Raw genomic sequence first — 17,600 nt, forward strand, 5'->3', positions numbered from 1 at the left:
GGATCTCTTTCGATGAATATATCGATATAGTGGAATTTAGTGGATTGAGCTGAAATCTTTTTTCTGTTATTCCCCTTTTTTCGGGGAAATGGTTCTCTTTCAGAACCATTCATGTTTGATATAAAAAAAAATATTGGACCAAAGTTACCTATATTTCCCTGTGGACTATATAACCAGTCAAATTTAATTACACCTTCAGCAGGTGGCCACGTGATGTATGAAATTGCATCCCATATTACCAGTTCCTCAGCCTGGGCAATCTCCCCACGGAGGAAAACGGGGTTTCGCTGGATATCCTCCCAAATTCCCATCGCCAAACTCGTCCCACCTCGGAACGAAACGGCTTACGACTCAAGTCGCACGAATCCTGTCCCGCACCAGTGCTTGATCCAACCGGTCTCCGCGCCTGGTGAAATTCACACCGCGCCGGCCAAGCAACGGTAACGCAAGACAGCCCAACATGTGTGCCATGACCGTTCATTGTTCCTTGTCCGACTGAAAAGAAAAAAGGGAAAAAAAAAGAAGAAAAAAAACCTGTAGTATCACAAGGCTTGTCGCTACTCTTCCTCTTACGCGGCTAATTTGTAAGGCGATCCGGCCCGGCTGATCTCGCCAAAGTAGTCGGTAGAGAGCGCGTTTATATAAGTCAGACGTGTTGGCCGCGGCCGGCTGTGTTCCGAGCCGCTGCTCATCAGTGATGAGGGTGTATTTTCTTTCGCAGCAAATTAGCCGAAAGGAGTCAGTCGGCTTTTCTGCGGCTGACACATCGGTCGGGGATTACAGAGTGGTGTCGCAATCAGCATTAGATGAAACTCTGTACACAAGGCACGACGGCAATCCAACCACAAGTATTGTTTATGGGCTTTATTCACGAGTCGGCCATATTAAATTGAAAGCGAGGTAAAATCTTCAGTTTTGTAACTTGCGAAGAGAAATGAAAGCAGTGACATACATGTAGAGTTAACTGCAAATTAATACCAATCTGCTCTGATGACTAATTTAAAATTTGTGGTTAAACACGTACCCTAATGTTTTAAGCCACATTTAAAAAGAAAGTGAAAGTAAGGCTGGAATGCATGAATAGTCTGGCACCATCCCATTCAACGGTTCACAATTTACAAAATACATTCAGGGAACACAACCAAAATGGCTTCCTTGCGAATAAGGTCCATGGCGCGATTACTAGAATTCACAGGGTGTTTTATCATGCTGAAATTTGTGAACTACTTTTTGCTTGGTAAAAGTGCTGATTTTAAAATTTGACTTTTTTTGTTCACCTACAAGCAATGTCTTACGTATTCTTGTTATTTCGACAGATTTCAGGCATGAGATTTTTCAGACTTATTGAATCTGAGAGAAAGAAAGCAATAATACATCTTTCAGACCACCTTCATGCAATTTTCAGCCTTTAAATAAAATTGACATTCTCATCCCTGTGATGACATAACTTGTATAAACTCTGAACTTAAACTGTGAAGCACTCAGTGAACATAGGGAGATGAACCATAGAGTATGATAATATAAAAGGGCTGCATCCAATGTTAAAAGGGTACTGAAGTGTGCTGTGTATTCTGTTCCACGCGCACAGCTAAAGTGTGTGAAGACAGCAGTGCGTGAACAAGAGTGAACCAGAACAATGAAAACTGACATCACACTTCGGTACTCTACATGTATGTGATGAAAAGTGCATTATAACAAATTGTACTGTGCACCCATGCGCCCCATGCTTCCACAGCCAGGTTTTGTGGCTTAAAGTCCCATTTTTTCTGAAGTAAATCTAAATATTCATTTTCAGAGTTTTGACAGTCTTACTACAGGAAATTATTTTCAAAAGGGCCTGTTGGAAGGCCTATGTACACATATATGCAACTCTGTCCCACAAATCAATGAGCGTGTTTTCATTATTAAAGGCGACAAAGTCGTGCGACTTATTTGCACAATTTAAAAAAAAAAAAATTGAAGTGATTTTATTGCGCGACACAAAAGGTCACTTATGTGTTTCACCTGGAATCTACATGTATGCCTGAACTGCAGATGGACGGAAAAATGGCACGATATATTGATATATAATGATATAACTGCTAAAAAGTGTTACAAATTTCAATGATCTGTTATAATTTATGACAAACAATTAAACATTTGTTCCTTTTTTCCCCTGTGTTTCTATCTGCCTACTTTACAGAAGATATAGACATCTTTGGTGAATCATACGAGATTGAGGCTACTTCGGAGTATGGCTTCCGACAGCGATCCAATACCGCGGTGCGACTGGAGAAGCTACGCAGTGACCGCATGGCCCAGAAGAAGTGCAAGCGTGTTCAGTGGAAAGGCGAGGCTTATATGGAGTTTCCCGGTAAGTTGGCCGTGAAATACCTGTGAAACTTGCAAAAAAGATGATCATTCTATTACCTATTAGTTGCTGTACCGCCCCAAAGTGCCCTGCCTGTCACTCCTTATAATACTGCCCCAAACTGCCGCACCACTCTGTGGTTTTGATGGATTTATCAAGGAGTAAATACAATGGAGTACCATGTAATACAAGTGCTAATTGAATAAAACGGTGGAATTTCATTGGTCAGGAACTGGTCACATGGCATTTCACAGGAGTTCATGTACATGTATAAAGCTACCCTTGAGTTTCTTGTGTACATTGCACATGTGTACCAGCATGTTTATTTTGTTATTGACACAAGTTTGTCAACAAGAGAAGTTACTGCCTTGCAGTCCAAAATTTGGTATAATTCTGCATTTGAATACACTTAACTGTTTAAGTTCATTTCAAAGATTTCCAGATGCAATATTTTGATATTTTGAGAAACAGAGGAACAGCCTTTTCCATAATATCTTCACTTTTGTGAATTTATGCACAATTTGTAAATAATAATAATAATATTTTATTCTTGATAAACGTTTTACATTAAAATCTCAAAACACTTTACAGAACATCAAAACCACATAAAAAATTAGCCTGTTAATTAAAATGTAGTTAAAAATAATACCTTTTATAAATAATTTTTTAAATGAATTTAAAAAAAAAGAATTTGATTAGCTTATTGTATTCCTTGGGAAGTCTCACATACCTTGATATGTCATAGAAATTAACCCATCATTATATCCCTATTTAATGACCCAGGCTGTCACCTAAATAGTAGCACTATTTTACCTGCCCACACTAAATGGTCCATCGGTAAATCGACCATAAAAGATATGGCCAACCGATGAAAGAATTAACCATGACAATCCTTGAATTGGTCAGGGATCTCCAGTGTCCCAAGTACTGTTAACACTAGAGAAAGCACATAGTCCACATGTGTTGTGGAGTATGGTGTTTCAAGGGTTATGGCCAGTAAGGGTTATGGCCAGTGGCCATCAGTCATTGATGTAACAGTGCCCTCTTGTGGTCAGTGTCATTGGCAGTCAAAAAATAGTTGGCAAGAAGTGTCTTGAAATACAAGGGCGTATCCAAGAGGATTTGAGAAAGCTCACTTCAAATATTGCAACCTCTGTGCATTTACCAGACTGCCCCTTTAAAGCTGTAATCTGCCGGTTGAGCAAGACTGCCCCTTTAAAGTGCGACCTCCAGACACCTGCAGGTGCTATTGTTTTTGGTGGCATTTCCCTGCTGATTGGCTGCTAATTAGCCCACGGACAGGTGTGTGTGGGCTTTCACCTCGTTAATGAGACAGCCAGTCACGTCTTGGCTAGATGGAAGCCTTGCTGTGGGTGGTGTTTATGGCTGTAGAGGTATCCTGTAAATAGACATACCTCCATAGTGGACTTATTAAAGTTTCTTATGGGACATAAAACAGGTGCATGTGATTCCATTTTTGATGTCTTTTCAGAACGTGGACTTTGCCTGTGTCCTCTTAATTAGACTTACTGAATTTATAGAAGTTGCTTCTTGTGTTCTTTATACCTACATTACTAAAAAAAGAAGGGGGGAGGTCTTAGCTCATGTACAAAACCAAAACTTTTTTTAAAACCACATTTCTTTTGATACTGTCAGGAAAAAAATGATAAATGGGCAAGTCCAAGAATTCTTACACACTATGTATGTCCCATGCGTTATGAAAGTTTAACCTAAGATATTCAATAATTCATGGATTTCAATATTTGTTATTGCATCTGCAAAGAGAAAACCCAATTTTTTTTTGTTATTAGTCTTTAATATTAGTCTTTTTGTGTGTGATTATGTCATTAAAGAAAACATGGCGTTACGTGTTGGACAAAAAGGGGACATTTTATACTTGGATTAACCCAAATTCAATTTGACTAGGAAATAGATTTTCAACCTTGCTTTCAACCACTAGAGAGAGCAAGACTAGACTGGCAAAGTTTTGTAGTTGTTCCTCACGCAGTTCCAAACCTCAGATTTGAGAGACTTGTATTATGTAGATGGCGTGGTGTGAATTAAATGCACTCATGAGAGACAGTCAACAAAATATTTTCTGTTGCACACTGTGTTGCACGCACGTGTTGCTCGGCGGTATGAGCAGAGTGTGTATTTTTCATCCAGCGTTGGCACTCATACTCGTAGATTAGGCCTATAAATGTAGTCTAGTTGGTAAGATAAGCCCCCTATGCACCCCCTCGGAAAATTTAATGACACCTACTTTTGTATGTTCCTTTTGGTGTCTAATAACCGATGGGATGTTCCCGTCGAAACAAACTGCACCATGGGGATCGTATTGCAGCCATCTTGGATTTTGCTGCGCGGGACAAATGGTAAAAACCACGGTTTACCATATCTATTCAACTAAAAACTATATACATGTAGGGACAAATAGGCCTAAACCCACTTTGCCATACTATTTTGACATGAAGAAACATTTGGAAGCGCCAACTTTTCAGATTTGAGCATGCCATGTGGGTAAAGTTATTCAAAACATGGGGAAAATATGCAAAAATTGACCAATTCCCTATATCTCCGGCAATTAATTCGACTTTTTGACCCTTGTCTAATGACATTAGCTTATTACGCTTGTTGTTCGCTCGTACAAACAGGGCGCTAGGAAGGGCTGATGCCGTTTCACAGAATCTTGTGAAGGAAGTACGGATGGCATTATGGGTAACTTATCATGACCTTCGCATGCAGCTAGCGTGCGCTACATGTACGTATGATAAACAGCAACAGCGCTGTATGTATGTCACAGGTCATGCAAAATCTATGCAATGAGAGCTCGAAGAGATCAGCCCTTCCCAGCCCTTCTCGGACAGGGGGTACGAGAGAATGCTTGTTGGTGCTTCTGGCCAGTTTGACCATTGAGGGGGTACTTGTGAACGGGGTCCATAACTGGGGACAATTTCAAGGAGTCGTTGAAGAACGCTGAAAAGTGCTAAGCTTTGAAAAGTCTCACTTGTATGAACTAAAGCCATTTTCAGTCAGCCACTTACAGCCTCCTACTCAGATCACAGGTGGTCAGCACGCATTTAATTCCCTTTGATTAAACCGCACAGAAAAAAAACAAAGCGAAACAACTGTCCCTTCTAATTAGACAAGGAATCTGGGGAAATTAAGACCCCCGAAGGCTACCTGATCGCTAGAGGCAGCGCTGGAACTGTTAATCAAGGATAATCAAGGAGAAGATAATTAACAGGAAAACTAATCAGATGTTATATTTTTTTGAGGGTCTTGGGATTAAAAAACGAAATTCTCAATGAGCCGTGCATTAATAATCGCCACAGTACACCGATCGTTGCCATTTCAAGGACTCGCTGGGACGGATTGGGCACTGTCACAGCGTTGTAAAACAGCTCTGATGATGAGGAGGAGTATAATTGCCGTCCTTAATAGCTCGTGAAAAGAATCATTCCGTGCTCGAGAGGCGTGATACTCGTACCAAATTATTGTTGGAACAAACTGCCTTGAAGATGTATTTTGTAGGAGTTTTTTTCCAAAACGTGATAAACGCCATTTTGTTACCTTTTAAAATCCTGCCAGCTCATTGGCTGCTCAAAGTGAGTTTCATTGGTTTTTATTGGTACATATAATGCATTTAAAATACAATATAGTAGAATTAGCTGTTATATAGGTAAGCACGTTTTAAGAATACAATAAAGTGAAAAGTTTAGTTTGGAAACAGCTGTTGTACTGTGTATGTTCTCTAAGGTTTCATAACTGTGCAACTTATTCATTTTTTTCAAATGGCTATTGCATTTTTACTGAATCCTTCAAAATCCTCTTTGCCAAAGTGGAGGAATTTGGAAGATTGAGGTTACACTGCAAAAGTGCATTACTGATTTCGTAGGATGCACTTTGTCAAAGTCTTGGGTCGGACCTTGTGTTGTTTTTGCTCAGCCATGCATAGACATAGGCCTGGATTATGCTTGAAAGCCTCGTACTGCTCCAGGATGTCACTGGCCAAACCTCAACATATTGACAGTTGCTGCCGCAGGATTTTGCAGGATTCAGGGACAGTGGTCACACCTCCACGGACCATATTCAAGAAATAATGGAGGAATTTGCAGGATTGAAGCTACATTTGTATATACATGCTAGTTTTCCATGAGGCCAATTGGAGGATTTTGCAGGATTGAGGCTACATCCTAGCAATAAGGCCTAGGGAGTTAGGGTTAAAATAAACTCTTCATTTATTATGTACAAAGACAGTTACACGAAACGTCTTTCAGTGGAATACATGTTGGTGTTGACCTTTCAGAGAAAAATGTGAACAGAGAGTAGCCCTTTGTAGAATTAAGTTGGTAATTAAAACAAGGAATGATTCAATCGTCCACATTCCAGAATATTTATTGCCACCTTATGATCCAGACATGCATTGAATTTACAGAGTTAATCCTACCAGCTTCAATCGCCAGAGACTGTAATCCATTTTAAAATATCAGTTGTAATTGTCAAGGTGACTCAGATTCACTTAAATGATGTATTTCCCATTAACAACCCTAACTCCCTAGGCCTTTTTGCTAGGATGTAGCCTCAATCCTGCAAAATCCCCCAATTGGCCTCATGGAAAAATAGCATATAGCCTCAATCCTGCAAATTCCTTTGTTGTTTCTTGAATATGGTCCATGGAGGGGTGACCACTGCCTGAATCCTGCAAAATCCTCCGGCTATGACTGTCAATAGGCTGAGGCAGAGGCAGTGACATCCTGGAGCAGTGTGGAGGATGTCAAGTATAATGAAGGACTAAATTTATGCATGGCTGAGCATAAACAACACAAGGTCCGGCCCAAGACCTTGACACAGTGCGTACTCCGAAATCAGCAACGCACTTTGGCCATGTAACCTCAATCCTGCAAATTCCTCCAATTTGCAAAAAGGATTTTGGAGGATTCAGGGCGGTTAGGGTTAGCTTTAGAATTAATATTAACATTACTTACATTGTACATGTATAATGACTTGCCCATTGTGGTATCGTTTGTTTAATTGTTATGCCATAAAACTGGCCTAGAAAAGACGCTTTTTAAGTTTTGATCACCAAAAGACACGTCGTTACTTGCAACGCGTTTCAAACTGTGAAATCAGGTGCAGCATAAGCAAGGAACTTCAAGTCAAGGAAGGAGGTTTATATGCTAAATGTACTTTTTTGTTAGTGAGTTACACGAAACAGTTTGGGTCAACCAGTTCGTTTGTGTAATCCAGTTTATGTGTGAGCCAGTATAATTTAAATAAGATGCATTTTTAGAGCTGCATAACTCAGTTGGAGGAAGTAATTTGTGAGGCCACAGGTTCGAGTCCCAATTCAGTGAGTTTTCCTTGTTCTGTTACATTAATAGGAATTACTTGTAATATTCATAGGGGCAGAATATGAGGTGCCACCCAAGCTACATGTATGGGTGAACATGTCTGTGCTATGTTTCTATTTGATGTTTAAGTTCTTAAAAACTTTAAACAATTACATAAATCTCCCAAAACATGATTAAATTTCCTCTGCAATACTTAACCCCCCCCCTCAAAAACCCCTCTTTGTTACATGTAGCGTTTTTGATGCTCTGTTCGCTGTCAAATATGGCAGTTTTTACTGCTTTTAATCAGGGATATCCTACTGTAGCTGCAACTTTTTCTTCAAATTTAATTTCAAAAATGTTAAAGATAACGTGATGGATTAATCTGGTTACAAGGTTAAATTTAGTATAAACGAGAAAACGTAACGAGATTGGGAACTCCTAATCAACTGCGGGCATTGTAATGTAGGTCTGATTAATTGCGTCCTTCTCTGATGAGAAGAAAAATCAAAAGGTTATTTTTCATTTGAGAACTTTTCCCCTTTATTTACTCCGTGGTTGTTGATTGACAGTAGCATTGGCACAATGGCTCGCCAAAGGGGGCTGGTCAAAATCGTTTGTTGATTTAGTTCTTTGTTTTCTGCTTTTCCTTTTTGGATTAGTATTTGGAAGAATAGCTGTAGGATACATGTCCAAAATGCTCTTCAAAGACATGTTTTGTAAAGTTTTCACTTCAAATGCCATTTCGTTGTTCAATACATAAACCTTTGAAAGCACACACACACACACCCAGACTTACATTACATACCTAGTGTGGACATTGCTTTGTTTTCGTGTAGTTAAGAAAACTCGGTACAAAAAATAACTTTACTTAAACTGTGAAAACTCTTTTAACCCAATTTTTTTTCTATGATTCCCTATAGTGTTTCTCTTCATTCTGCTACGGATAAACCTAACCCAAAAATGCCTCTAAACCTGTTTTCCAGAAAGGGCAAAACCTTATGTGGACACTGCTTAGTCCACATAAGGTTAACACAACCTGCATTATGTGGACCTCTTTTGTTCACAAGTCCACATAGGGTATGTAACACAAACTCACTTATTACTCACATTTTTGCACATTACAACGGAAATTCCCAAATGTTCAAAGGACATTTTTAATTTGTTTTATTTGTCTAAGATATTGCATTCTTTATGCCATCGTATGTAACCAGTTCGCGCCGGGATTATTTTGACATTGACCGGACCCAGGTGCAGGATTGTTTTTTCACCAGCCTTGACGCCAGACGGGTTCAGGCCGTCATCTGCGGGTAGCACACCTTGATATTTCCGGCCTCGCTCGCAATGAGTGGGTCGCTGACAGATATTTCTGGTCTCGCTCGTTGCGTGTTTATCCGTCATCCGTTCCGAATACCGCAAAACCTTTGCGTGTATAATGGAATACGGCAAACAAGAATTAAAAGCTTTTACTGCGGTGTCACGTTCATGTGCATGCTGCACGTGTTCTTAAAGACGAGGCCCATGCGCATTTAGGTATTCCTATTGGTCGAATGAGCCGGAGTACATGTGTATTACCTGAGCGCGACTCACGCAAGCCTTGCGCCACCGCCGGCGGATTTGTCTAGATACACATCATCCAACGTAAACTGGTTAAAACTGGTCATTGGATCCTTATAGCTGAAATGATTTTTTTCAATGATGCCAAAGACTTCCTTCCGCTGTGAAGTGTAGTTCCTTGCATTCCAAAAGATTCTTGTGTTTGTACTTGAGACCTCCAGAAATATTCTTATGATTGTTTTTTTCTTTTCCTTATTTTCCATAGAGGAGGATCTGGATGAACTGTTTGCCAAAAAGAATGTCCCCAGAAAGAATTCCGATAATGAAGACCGTCGCCGCTCGGTGCTCTCCCTGCAGCTGGAGCAGAACCCGGATCAGGCCAACAATCCCTTCTCAGAATATGCCAAGTTTGACGGCAAGGTGAGGTCTTAAACAAAATGTACTCATTTGCATTTGTCCGTGACCAAAAAAAAAGGAAAACAGGGGGAAAAAAGTAACTTTATGACATGCCACATTTGCCGTGGTAATATACAGTTGGTCAGGTCGGTAGTGCTCTGCAGAAGTGCCCTAAAACATAAACACAGAAGCGATCAAAAGTCAGGTTTAAAACAGTACCGAACTAAAACCGTCATGACGAAAGAATGATCGTCTTAACTGTATGTCAGAATTGCACTGGTTTCTGACACAGAGGTTGATTTTTAAACATACTGTCTAATATGCCCTGGTTTCATTAGATCAGTTTTACTAGTCACTTTTTTGGACGAATTTTGAGAGAGTAAACCTCTACCTATACAATTGGAAAACAAATCTAAAAAACAAATAGTGCTATTAATCTGAGTGAGTTTAAAAGTCATTGGCTGTGGAGTTTTTAAAAGGATCTTGACAAACTATTTCAACAAAAAGTTTTGCAAAAACACTTGAGAAAATATTACAAAAAAGTATATATATTTTTTGTAAATGTAGAAACAGCCTAGCAACCCCCCCCCCCCCACCAAAAACACTCTGAATTTGATGGTGTACTTAGGTAGGACTTCAATTCTAGATCTCCCAATTTATTGCAGCATTGCTGCAGACATTTCTTTAACCCTAACCCCCCTGAATCCATCAAAATCCATACCCCTGTTTTTGGAGAATTTTGGCGGATTTAAGATACCTCCATATTGAAAACTGGGGGATTTTGATGGATTCAGGATTGTAAGCCAAGCGGTACTGCAGGATTTTGATGGATTCAGGAGACCTCCATATTGAGCAGTCACCAGCTCAAACCATTTCGGCGTGACATAATCGGTGGATTTTGGCGGATTCAGGATACTTTCTAGTAAAGATACCCAAAGGGTTAGAGTTTTAATGTTGTTTTCTGTTCCATATACATATACAGGCTCATGCAGGCAATTCAAACATCAAGAGGATTGACATCTACCTGGCCATGTGTGAGGGAGATGCGCGAGAGTTCCCCGTCACCATCCACGTGGTGGGGAATGCCAAGGTGTTGGATCTCATTGGACTGATATGCTGGCACTACCTAAACAAGGGGTACCAGCCTAAACTCAGGTGACTTTACACTTGTATCTATATGTGTTGCTTTTTATTTCCACTGTTGGAGCATTTCCAATTTTCAAAATGCTGCACAGGTGTGCTTCTGAGGTACCTTTGTCACCCATGTTTGAATTTGACCTTGGTTTACTTGTCGATTGGTTTTTCAGTCCCTGCTGGATTCTGTGGCTTCTTTGTGGAATATTCCAGAATTTCCCTTTCACCCCTAAAACTGAAGGTTTTTTGTCTTCATCTTCTCCCCAGTGCTTGACTTGTTGCCCCCCCCCCAAAAAAAAGAACTTGTAAAAATGTATAAATGTACAAAATAGTTGTTGAAACTAGGGGTGTGCATTTATGGGTAGTACAGGATCGGGTACCCGATTATAAAAAAAACACGGGTATCCGGGTACCCGTTAAAGAAACCAACCCCAAAATTCTAATCTCGGAAGTTGCTGTTCAGATTGTTCATATAAAGGGCCACATGATAATACTACTACATCAGAGTGTCATGTTGGGTGTAAACTGCAACTTTCATGAACGTCCAAAACGTGAAATATGTTTCGTTTTCCCACATAGCCTGGTTTTCATTTTGAAAAATCCCCACAAATTACATTCAAAACATTTCTTGTTCATTATCTGAAAACTTACTGAGTAATTTGTAAAGTTGGTTATGGGTACCCGATCCCTTAATCTGGAACCAGTTCCTGACATCAATGGTCGGGTACCTGGGTACCTGGGTACCCAGTTCCGATGCTTACCCGTATTTGAAACACAAAGGAGAACAGCCCAGATTTTACTATTGAGTTTTAAAGTTCACAAATCATACCTAAGTATTTGTAGAAAGAAGGCCCTTTTCGGGTTTGAGTGCAGGTTTGGTTCAGGAGAGTATAAAGTGTGAATGGGAGCCAAGGAAGGGGTCGGTCATGCTTCCCTCAAAAAGAAGAAAAAAGTTAGAAATTTTGATGCTTTTTAATATAATTAAGAAGAGCTCACACCCTAAGATAGAATAGTACAGTTTATACATTTCTAAATGAGGTGGTTTGGTTTTTTTCAGGCAAAACGTGGAATCTTACTGCCTGATGATTGCTGAAGAGGATGGGGAAGTGGACACGGACTTTCCGGCGCTTGACAACCGAGAAGCCATCTCCAAGTTTGGCTTCAACACGCTGGCCCTGGTTCCACTGGACATCGTGGAGGATGGGAACAGCGAAGAGCCGCAGCAAGAGGGATGCGTGGTGAACATGTGAGTATTGCTGAGGTTGGCATTGGTCTTGTTGGATTTGGTGAGAGAAATTATTAGGTTGTGGGGGAAAAATGGATGTAGTGATGGGAGGGATCCAGAATTCAGATGGGAGATGGGCTTTGTTTTGCTCAATAAAATGGCTGTCATTCTCAGTAATATGTAAGCCAGCATTCTGGTACCAAAATGTAATAGAAATAGCATGGGGAACGAGGTGGGCTTCAGCAAGCCCTCAGCCTCCCTACATGCCCTAGTCCAACAGTGCTGTGAGGTACAAGTAACTACATCCTCTGGTAATAAAAGTAAATGAAAATGCCAGTTAGTACTTCATATGAATGTAAATACAGAGTGATTAGGATGCCTTGAGCCTCATGCAGCCTTTTTACTGGGTCCTCATGAGGTTTTACTCGGACCTCACTGGAGCCAATCTAGGCCTTGTTTGTTCTTGTTACTTGTTATGGCATTGTGGCTTCCACACTGTGCCTCAAACAACCTTGGCTGATCCTCACACAGTCCTGAAGGGATCCTCAGTAATGTCTGGTTTGAAGTTGCTTGGTCTGACATTTGCCTATGGACCTCACCAGAGGTTACATGTAGGTCTTCTTAAGATCCTTACTAGGAAGGTCCTCATTAAGTAGACACTAACTAGGTCCTCACTGGGACCTCAGTACTGTTGCCATATTTCTAAACATGAAGTTTCTATTTGACATAGACTGCACTCATATATTGAACCTTTGGTTAAAAGATACTCAACTGTAGAAAAATGCTGGGGAAAAAAACGATCATTCTTAAAGTGAGGAGGATATTGTTAAGTTTTGATGGTCATTGAAGGTAAAATTCTTGTTCAAGTCATCTCAATTATTATCTTCTTAATTAATTGTGCCAATTTTTGTTCCCTCTTTTTGATTCAGTCGTAAACTAAACGTCAATATAATTATCCCATCGTTAGCGATTTTGCAATGACCACAGCCATAATTTACCTTTAAATTCCTTGATGTATTCAATGTAATCATCTTCACGTTCCAGCTCAACAAAAATATCAAAAAAGCCTGTCCTGCACGCACCTCCGCACCATTAAAATGTCAACCGGCATAAATTACCCTAAAACATAAAAAAGTCTTGCCTCTGGCCGCATTAGCCCAGGCGCACCTCTGATTAATTTCTTGTGACAACTTTGTCGTGTCGTGAATAACCCTTCGCGGCTGCCCCGGTTCCCTCTCGCCTAGGCCCCCAACAGTCACTACCAATCTAGCCGGGCCCCCGCAAAACGTCTCTGTCTGGCAAAAGCCGCCGACCGTCCCACCTTTTTGCACGTCCCTATTTTTTTTAGACAAGACATGAGATGTTTTTTCTATGTGTTTTCTTTTTCTTTTTGGCGTGATGGGCTGCAAGCCCGTTTAATTACCCAGGGTCTTCGCCGGGAATTAGTCTGTCCCGTTCCATTTGCAGTCTTGGCCGTGATTGGCTCTGCGAAAGGAAGCATCACCTGTTTTGGTTGTGGGTGGTAAACCTACTGCTTCTACGTACGTTATCCCTCTAAAAATTCTGCTGAGTATTCCCTAGCCAAGTCCACTGACACCTACCCTTTTTTATTCCATGTCTTCAGTAGGAAGTCCTTTGATCCATCCGGGTCAGACTTTAACCCAAAAAAGGCGTTTATCTTGTGCGCACCCTGCCAGTTGGACATCGCGAGACGAATACCGAGTTAGATTCTCTCGTTAACGATGTAGCTGTTTGATGTGGAATAATCACTTAATGCACTTCCGGAGAGCCTAGAATCGGGATTAGGAATATAGGTCAAGGCTATGTGTAACTCATCACCCAGTCCAAAACACTGCATCGCCATCTCACTGCCAGATATAGAATTTGAGTACGGCAAGCGCGCCATTGTCTTTATGACCTCTTGACATGGGGTTAAAGGTAGAGTAGGCTATGTCATTTGCAACTGTCCAAAAAGTAACTGACGAAATTATTGTTTAAAAGCATACTTGGTTTAATGATAGTAATGACACTAATCTACCTGTGAAATTATTCTTTCTGGTATGCTGTCGTTTTGAAGAAAACACTTAAAGAAGGTCATTTCAACAGATGTGTCTAAAGATGCATTTTTAGAAATTTCGTTAGTAGTTATTTCGTTAAAAGTAGCTACAACAGCGATCTCGATTGCCGCACCACCTCAAATTTTTGTACCAAGGAGCACCAAGGAATGGGGAAATTGCACAAAGGCAAATGATGGAGGACACCAAGGCAAATAATGGAGGACACCAATGTACTGTATATGAGGACACAAAAAAGCAAAATAGTACCCACCTTGTCTGTTCAATCCAAGCTTGAAAAAAAAGAAGAAGCCACTCCCCCCAAAAAAAACGTCGCTGCATCAATTCCGGAACTTTGGTCTGACCAGAGACCGACTATTTTTGTTGTTGCCCTAACCTACACACAACTAGGCAATGCAGTCTATGTATGTACACAACAAGCCTAGATTCTAGGGAGGGTAGATTCATCATAGCAATGCAATCTCAGCAGCTTGGAAGGTGTTTGCTGTACTCAAATATATGCGTGAAGTCAGGTTTTTAGTCCTCATTTCTGAAAATGACCAACTCCTCTTGATTTTCAAAGATTTCATACTTTTTTTTCTCATGCAATTTGCGTCATCACGACATCATTGTTATTATTAAGATGGAATTTGCGTCGGGGTGATGTAAATCAAACACTGGGTTTTGCCGTTTAGGCATTTGTACAGCTATTCAGGAACCGGTTCCAGGTGAAGGGAGCGGGTACCCATAACAAACTTTATAAATTATTAGTAACTTCTCAGACAATGAAAAAGAAAGGTTTTGTATGCCATTTTTAGGGAATTTTCAAAATGAAAACCAGGCTACATGGAAAATCAAAACACATTTAACGTTTACATATTTTTTATATATGCATTTTGAAATTGCAAATCCTTTCACCTGCACCGTACACACTTGTGTCTTGCTGCATTGATGCACCGATGTGATAGTGTTATGGAGCACCTTTATGAAATATCTGAACAGCAACTCTCGGGATTTGAATTTTGGGGTTTGGTTTCCTACCCATGTTTTACTTCAATAGGGTGCCCAGTTCCCCTAAATACACTCCCCTATTGCCCACAAAAGTGAAAGTGATGCATTGGGGAATGACAGATGATTCAACGTGTATAGATTTGTCACCATTGTCACTGTCACGTCGTTGAGTTGTTTATTTGGTTGGCTGACTTACTGACTCCGGTTTGTTGATGGGCTTGTTAGATGATTGGTTTAGTGATTTGGTTAGCAGACATGCGGATTGATGATGGTTGGTTAGTTAACCTTTTTTTTGTGGCTGACAGATAAGTTGACTGGATTCAATGTATGTATTTGTGAGATACGATTTGAAGGTTTGCATGGTGAAGTTAGCAAGCAAGAAGGGGGGGGTGGACCTCAGTTTTCGGATGGCATACTCTGTCCATCGGCAGTCATCGTCAGTCTCCTAGTGATGTCATTCATCGGACGGGTAGTTTTTTTCAGAACCTCACACAAACTCACTAAAGAGATTTGTCACATGGTGTTACTGTAAATCTTTATCTCATTATTTATTGGTGGTTTGATTGGATAGTTGGAGTTGATTTTACTGGATAGCAGACTAGCTACTTTGTTGGGTCTTGTGGGTTGTGTGGTTTGGGCAAGTTACTAAAAGATGGTTTATATGGGTGCTTTGTTGGTTTGTTGGTTAGTATTAGGATTGGTTTGATGGTTCTAGTTGGTTTTGGTTAACCCTAAACCCTAGGCCCTTTTGGGTAGGAACCGTCCTTAATCCTGCAAAACCCTCCAATTGCTACCATGTATAAATTGGATTCAGCCTCAATCCTCCAAAATCATTCGTTATTTCTTGAATTTGTTCAGTGGATGGGTGACCATTTCCTCAATCCTTCAAAATCCTCCAAAAATCAGTTAATGGGTTACAGCAGTGCCGATGACATTCAAAAGCAGTGCATGTGAATGACATTGAGCATAATGCATGCATGGCTGAACAATGCAGGGTACATCCTACGAACTTGACGCAATGCGTCCTCCAAAATCAACGGACACTTTTTGTCATTCAGCCTCAATCCTCTAAAATCCTCCAAAACCACCTGGATGATTTTGGAGGATTGAGGAAGGTTAGGGTTAACTAACTTTGCTTTTTGTTTTATAAGATCTACATTTTGATCACCTTTATTTGCTGGTTGTAAGGTTACTTGAAAGACTGAAAGATTGCATTGGTAGACACAACCCTTCTCACACTTCAACTTGTTTTGGGGGAAAACATTCAAGACATTTAATAAATTTGCAGAAATCTGTTTCCTCTGATTTTTTTCAGTCCTGTCGCAAACACCCCAGCTCACCTTTTTTTTTTTAACTTGAGCTCTCGTATACACGTTTATATTTTAGTGTGAGGGTCGTGTTTCACTTACCCAGGAAACCTCTCACTATCCTGTGTTGACCTGACCAGACTAGACTTCCTCCCGAAAACATCCCAAGTATAGCTGTCTGACCTCTGTGTTGATCCAAAAGGGGGGCTAAGGAGAGGGCCAGGTTGTTGTGAAGGGGTACATGTACATCCTCAAATTGGTATTAACACTTTGCAAGCAGGATGCTGTCACAGTCGGAAATTATCACAGCCAAACCTTGCCCGCATTTTTTCACCCAGGTTTGAAGCACTTTTAACAGTGCTGATCCCTTGTCCTATAGGTATGTTCAGACGGAGGGCAGCTTTTGAGCTAGCTCTCTTCCAGTTAGTGAACTCAACGGGGGTTCTGCGGAGGTAGTGATAAAATCTAAAATCTGCTCACGTTCATACAATGGTGGTTAACTCGGGAGCTGGAGTTAAAGTGGAGCTAAAAGGTCACTAAATAGGTTACGGAGTATATGTTAGTGGGTGACATGGTGAATCAAACATAATAAACAATGAGCGGATGCGTATATAGGTCAGTTGCGTTCAAACGACAAATAACGGTCGAACAATGACCGGATGCATTGGTCAGTTGCATTCAAACGACAAATAACGGTGGAGCTAAGTCGTAAAAAGAAGCCCAGCTGAGCTGAAAGTGGAGTTAGCCCCACAGATTTTTGGGGCTAGAATTGGCCTGGCTTGCTATTTTACATGGAGCTAGCTAGCTCCGGAGCTATTTTCAGAGATAGCCCTCCTTCTGAACGACCTCATAGTGCCTTTGATCCAAGACATTTGACAATTTGGGAGACTGCCATCCTATAGTGCTGGAATGCTCAGTTGGTAGAGCATCGTTATGGCATTCTGAAGGTCTCAGGTTCAAATTCTGCTTCTGTCAATTCTTTCTAAACTTTGGGGTTTCTTGTTTGTTTGAAAAGAGATTGTTGTGGGTGTAATCAAGGAACCTGGCAGATATGGCATGCTTATGCATGTAACACCGAAGATTTCCGATTTCAAAATGACATCTTTGCTATTCAAGTACATTTGATTCTGTATTTTGCCAATAAGCTCATGGAACCACCCAGATTTATGAGAGCAACAAAAATACTGCAAAGAGTTTACTGAGCTGGGATTCCAATGGCATCATTCTTTTAGA

At 40.6% G+C, this 17,600-nt stretch overlaps 1 protein-coding gene across 2 annotated transcripts in view; it reads left to right on the plus strand.

Moving 5' to 3' along the window:
• The window catches only part of LOC119720154 (target of rapamycin complex 2 subunit MAPKAP1-like), a 60,446-nt gene that overhangs the window by 21,352 nt on the left and 21,494 nt on the right, over positions 1 to 17,600 (plus strand). For both annotated transcript variants that reach the window (XM_038189713.1, XM_038189711.1), the window contains exons 3-6: positions 2,183 to 2,353; positions 9,506 to 9,660; positions 10,619 to 10,791; positions 11,828 to 12,016. In XM_038189713.1, coding sequence (XP_038045641.1) covers positions 2,183 to 2,353; positions 9,506 to 9,660; positions 10,619 to 10,791; positions 11,828 to 12,016 — 688 coding nt within the window. The remainder of the gene's footprint in view (positions 1 to 2,182; positions 2,354 to 9,505; positions 9,661 to 10,618; positions 10,792 to 11,827; positions 12,017 to 17,600) is intronic.

This window comes from Patiria miniata, unplaced genomic scaffold, assembly GCF_015706575.1.
Source record: "Patiria miniata isolate m_02_andy unplaced genomic scaffold, ASM1570657v1 HiC_scaffold_9, whole genome shotgun sequence".
Taxonomy (NCBI): domain Eukaryota; kingdom Metazoa; phylum Echinodermata; class Asteroidea; order Valvatida; family Asterinidae; genus Patiria; species Patiria miniata.